This window comes from Mus caroli, chromosome 12, assembly GCF_900094665.2.
Source record: "Mus caroli chromosome 12, CAROLI_EIJ_v1.1, whole genome shotgun sequence".
Lineage (NCBI taxonomy): Eukaryota > Metazoa > Chordata > Mammalia > Rodentia > Muridae > Mus > Mus caroli.
Genome location: NC_034581.1, coordinates 4,983,504 through 4,989,292, shown reverse-complemented (window position 1 = coordinate 4,989,292; position 5,789 = coordinate 4,983,504). Strand labels below are relative to the sequence as shown.

Sequence of the window (5,789 nt, the reverse complement as noted above, 5' to 3'; positions counted from 1 at the left end):
AAAAAAAAAAAAAAAAAAAAAAAAAAAAAAAAAAAGAACAAGGAGGAGGGGTGATAGTAGGGGCCAGGAGAACCAGGCTCCTGCTCCTGCAGTCATGATGCTAAGAGATCCAAGAGTCATGACCAGTCTTCCAGGATGGACTGGCAAGAGGGAGTTAGATGGACACTCAGGAGGTAGAAGCAGTTGGTGTTTTTGGGCCAAGTCTCAGGATGGGCATGATTGAGACTTGAAGCAGGGATTCTCAAGGCTTAAGAGCAAGCACGTCTGCAGAAGAGTTTCTGTGTTAGGCCCAGAGAACCAGGTGTCTAGAAGGCTTGGCAGAGTGTATCTGTGATAGACACCAGTATGTGGGTTTTCCATCGCCTGATGGAGCTCTTGCCTGTTTGGAGTGCTACAGCTTTCAGTCTTTTACAAGCCTCATGTATGACCTACCACCTCCTTTCACTTCTGCCTAGGGGCGGGCAGGGGGAGGGGCTCGCTTGCCCTTTCTGTGACTTCCTTTCCAGTCCTTCTGCTCTTGCAAGCTTGCCCACTGTGGCCTCTAGGAGGCAGCACGGTGTAGTAGAAAGAAGGGGACAATGCCATGTCTTTAGAGCCCTGGCCTAAACTAGGATCTTGGCTCCAGTCACCTGCTAGCTATAAACTAATGTTTTAAAAGTTTATTTTACTTCTGTGTATTTGTGTGGATGTGCATGTGGCTGTAGCACATGTCTGCTCTCATAGAGACCAGAGGTATAAGATCTCCCTGCAGTTGAAGCTGTAGATCATTGTGAGCAGCTCCACTAGTGTGCTGGGAACCAAACTCAGGTCCCCTGCAAGAGAGTGCTTCATCACTGAGCCATCTTTCCAGCTATGAGAGTGACCCAAGGCACGTTGTACCTCAGGTTATTTGAACACTGGGCAAATCAGAGCCTCCGAGGACTGGGAAGTCTGCGTGCGAGACAGCACAGGGGAAAACTTACCTGAACTTGCTCTCTTTATGCCAACCTGACCCAAGTCCTGCCTGCTCTTTATGAGAAAAGGCCTCCCCCTCTTCCCCAGGAAGCCTCAACTCACAGAACTACAGCAACACCGTGTATGGCCATTGTGTCACCTGGAGCTGGCAGAGTCCCTACTAATGCATCCCAGCTGCTCCCCACCTGGACCAGGGGGATCTCTCCCCTTCATCTATGGGGCACAGATAGGACTCAATCCCCCCCCACCCCCAAGTATATCTTCTCTTCTGTGCCCAGGAGGGGACCAGGAACAGAGACGTCTCACATGTTCTGAGAATTGCTGTGTTTCCAGGGTCTTTTCTAAGCCCACTCTGACAGAATCCTAGGCTGTGTGTGTGGAGGCTGCATGACCCAAGGCCAGAAGGCTGAGCTGGGTTAGCATGTCACAACTGAACAGGAGCAAGGTCCAGCAGCTTGGAGACCACAGCATCCTTACAGCCTGGGTGATAGCATGGGTACTTCTACTTCACTGGCGAGACTGAGGGAGGTTGCCAGTTTCTCCCGTTAGGGGCTGTGATAGCAGGCTGGCCAGACACTTTGCTGACTGCCACACACATGAACTCATTGTTTTATAAGAAACAAAACATCTTCGATCTCCTCAAGCAAACCGACAAACAACAACAAAAACCCCTAACCAGGCAAGTGCTGCTATCATCCCAGCTTCAAAGGTGAGTGGTGAGGAGGCTCAGGGAGAGATGGCATCTTTTTGGAGACAGGGTTTCTCTGTAGACCAGGTTGTCATTGAACTCATAGATATCTGGGCTCTGGCCTCTTTCTCCCTAGAGTTGGGATCAAAGATATATGCCACCACTGCCTGGCTGGGATGAAATATTACATAGTGTTGTGAAGATATAAACAAAAGATCTGTGATTTAAACTCAGTTTGCCCTTTACTGCCTAGAAGAAATCTACTGTCTAGAAAACAATGACAGAGAGGCGTAGTGGAAAGCTTTCTGTTTTGAAAACTGTTTTTATATATCCTTGAAGTATTGCAAAGCCCCCAAATATTGATAGATCCAGGGGAAGTACTCTCTGGTACATTTGTGAGAAAACTGGCAGGAGGCACCACAGTCCCTAGGTGTGTTCTGGCCTTCTCAGTATAAAACAGGCATTCTCTTAGGCTTACACAGTGCAGTCACTGAAGTCCGAACATTAACACTGCCATCTTTAGGTACTATCCAAATCATTCCCCAGTTTATTTTATAATAAAAATATTCAATCTAGAGTCAGGGGTGGTATTAGCTTATCATGCCCCTTTATTCTTATTTAATCTGAGTTGTGACAACTTTCATAAGGTTGAGGGAAAATCAAAGCACCGAGGTATGGGGATGTCCAAGGGTTGACTGAATTAAATACTGAAAGGACCCCAGAAATGAGCCCGCACGAGGAGCCTCTGGAGCGTCATTCATGGCTCAAGACAGACTAGGAACCAGCATGGGCCTGGATCAAGGTTCTAATGCTTTTCACCCAGCACCAGACAGTTTTATAGTGAGCACTATGAAGAGCATAGGGACCATCATGTGCTTAACTGGAACACTAGAGAAAGCTCCCGGGAAACGGATCACAGCTACTTCTCATATAGTTTTGTCTCTTGCCCTCTCTTGTCTGATGTTTGAGGCAGGGTCTTGCCACATAGTTCGAGATGGTCTCAAAGCATGTTTCTGGTGTCTGGGGAGGCCAGAAGAGGGTGTCAGAGCCTCTGAAACAGGAGTTCCAGACTGTTGTGAGGCGACATGTGGGAACTGGTGTGTGGGTCCCTTCCTCTGGAAGAGTGGTTAAGTACTCTTAAGCACGGAGCCATCTTTCCAGATCCTCTGTGTATTTCTCAAGGATTCACTGTCCTAAAACCCGATTCTTCCCTCTTCCAAAAGTGCAGTGACAGAAGCACCTTTAATAGCTGAATTCAAACTGCTTATACAATATCTTGGATACAACAGTACAGAGATCAGACCAGACACAGTAGTGGCTGTGGAGGAGACATTTATTATAAACTATCATTTGACGTTGAGGTGAGGAATAGGAATGAGGAACCAGGGCCTTTTAAGCAGGATTTGGAAAACAAAGAGTGATGTAAAATAATTTGTAAGAGAGATCCACAAATGCCATTCCTTTGTTCCAATAGGTCTGACTTGCCAGGACTTGTTTTTATGCATTGATTCCCACCAGTGACCAAGCCTGTTCTATAAGCAAGGTACTCACAGCCTGAATCCTGGCTTCGCAGGTCAGTTCTGCAGGAGGCATCCTTGTGCAGGCACCAGGGAGGACCTTGTGTTGTCTTCCTGGACTAAGGCTCCTTGTCTGGAGCCTGGCTTATCCCCGCTGAGAGGCTGAGCTCCTCTGTAGAAACCACATGGAGTGAGCGGAGTGTTGAGAACCCATTCTTCTCACCACTGAGAGGCAGCACAGCAGAACCAAATCCTTCATCATGGCCTTAGGCATTTGAGAGGAAGGGCCGTCTCACTGCCCTTGAGGAATGAATGGTACTGCTATGAGAGCTTTTCTCTACAAGACAATGGAATGCTTCCAATTGTTCAAGTCATATAGACAGTTGGGTTTATTCGCCTCTGAGATCTTAGGACTGAGTCAATTAAGGTAAGGTAGCATAGCTGTCCAGTATGTCAGGAAGGAAGCATCTCGGCCAGGAATATGCTTTTCTACTGGACTTCAAGGCTTTCAGGAGTGAAGAAATACAAATTTAATGGCTTTCAGAACTCTGTACATTCACAAAATCCTTTCTTTCCAATCAATAAAGTTTAGGCAAATGGAGGATGAGCTAATGCTTTACTCAACAACTTAAAACACCTTTCCAAAGATGATGTCCTAGGAAATTTTCAGAAGGGAAGAGTCCCAAGGCAGTTAATGGCATCATGAATGGAATGGGTGGCTCACTGCATCCTGTCCATGGAGGTCACTGGCTGAATCACACTGATGAGAAATCCCATGCAAATCTGATGTGGACACTTCATCCCTCCCTTCTTGCTCTAGAGGAGCCAGCAGGAGCCAGCAGGAACCTGGCCTTTCAGGGGTCAGGAGCCTGTTGGTTATCCTGTGGTAGGATGAAGTCAGGAGCCTTCAGCAACTCTGTCGAGTTAGTTGATCAATGTCAGGCAAACTTGATTTTTGGTTTATTGCAGGTGAATCATGACTATCACGGTGATGATCTCAGCAAGGACATGTATGAAGTCAGAATTGATTTCCCCTGAACTAGGCAAGTGCACCGTCAGCATCCTCTGCTCACTGCTCTCCCATGGAGTGAGCTGTCAGCCGGGTTCACTTTAGTCTTAGTGCAGGGTGTGGGAGCTGGTAATCTGTAAGCCAGGAAGGTCTCTAGTTTTCTTTTAAGCATTAGGATTAAACATTTGCCCCTATGCAGAACACACCTAGAACTTTCATGTATTGGCTGTAGGTGACTTTTTTTCCCCACTTGGGCCAGTACTTATTTTTTTTTTAAGAATTATTTATTTTTTTTAATGTTTATGTAGCTGTCTTCACACACACCAGAACAGGGCATCGGATCCCATTACAGATGGTTGTGAGCCACCATGTGGTTGCTGGGAATCGAACTCAGTACCTCTGGAAGAGCAGTCAGTACTCTTAACCACTGAGCCATCTCTCCAGCCCGGGCCAGTACTTATTTTCTGGGCGGTCTATTATTTATCCACTCAGCAACTATGGTAGCCATCTCCTGGCTAAAATCGAGAACAAAAGCATGTGGTATTCCTTTCTCACAGAGGTAAATATTGCCTTCTGGAAAATCTTTCTTCATGTCTTCATAGTACTTTACTGGACACCAGCCGTCGACTTTACCATAGTAAAACTTAAGCTGAAAGAAAAGCAGCAACACGTTATCTTCCCTTCCCAGTAGCAACTGATACGGGTGGTTTGCAGGGCCCTGAGGGCAGCACTCTGCCCACCGGTCCTAAGGGTCTCCCCAACCCCCGCCCCGAGCCCTCAGAGCCCTCAGAGACCACAGGATTCATTAAGGGAATGTGATGGGAAGAAAGCCACCTGGAGACTCTGTGGGGCAGATTCCTCTAACTCACCAAGGGAGCACCTGGAAAGGTCGTGAGTGCTGAGGTTGGAGTGGAACCGGGGAGGAGGGGGAGGGACACAGTTAAGCAGACACAGTCACTGAGAGACTAGTGACTGTGAACTTATTGTTTTCAGTAGGCACATGGATAGGTTTGCTGAATGGATACAAAGAAGTCAGATCGCCTCTGGCTTCTCAATGTAGCTGATAAAATGTGACCAGCACTCTAAGGGTCTGTGCCAGTGTAAGGAGGCTCAGTGTGACAGCAGAGTGTGCTACATTTAGGGAGAGCACTTCACCTCAGTCTCCGGTGACACCAACGAGGCTGAGTGGCAACAGAGCCTCTTCTGAGGCATTCCTAAGACTGTTCCTGGACATTTATCTAGACGTGCACATAAAAAAGATATGTGCACCATATAGATGCTACATTATAAACTGCCGTCCTCCACTGAAAAACTGTCCTGTACCCTCTAAGTCTTTACAAAACAGCAAAACAGTAAAATCATATTCAGAATGTTACAGTGATGATTAAAAATATTTAAGAAATGTGTGGCTTTCTCCTTCCATCTTTATGTAGGTCCAGGGGAATCAAACAGGTCATTAGACCTTCACAGTAAAATACCATAGTAATACTCTTTATTAAAAAAAAGACTAGAGCCGGGCAGTGTTGGCGCACGCCTTTAATCCCAGCACTTGGGAGGCAGAGGCAGGCGGATTTCTGAGTTCGAGGCCAGCCTGGTCTACAGAGTGAGTTCCAGGACAGCC

The 5,789-nt window shown here is 46.9% G+C and overlaps 1 protein-coding gene across 3 annotated transcripts in view; it reads right to left on the bottom strand.

Moving 5' to 3' along the window:
- Positions 1-2,957: 2,957 nt before the first annotated feature.
- The window catches only part of Ldah (lipid droplet associated hydrolase), an 85,432-nt gene continuing 82,600 nt past the window's right edge, over positions 2,958-5,789 (bottom strand). For all 3 annotated transcript variants that reach the window (XM_021178871.2, XM_029484715.1, XM_029484714.1), the window contains one exon: positions 2,958-4,817. In XM_021178871.2, coding sequence (XP_021034530.1) covers positions 4,626-4,817 — 192 coding nt within the window. In that variant the 3' untranslated portion in view covers positions 2,958-4,625. The remainder of the gene's footprint in view (positions 4,818-5,789) is intronic.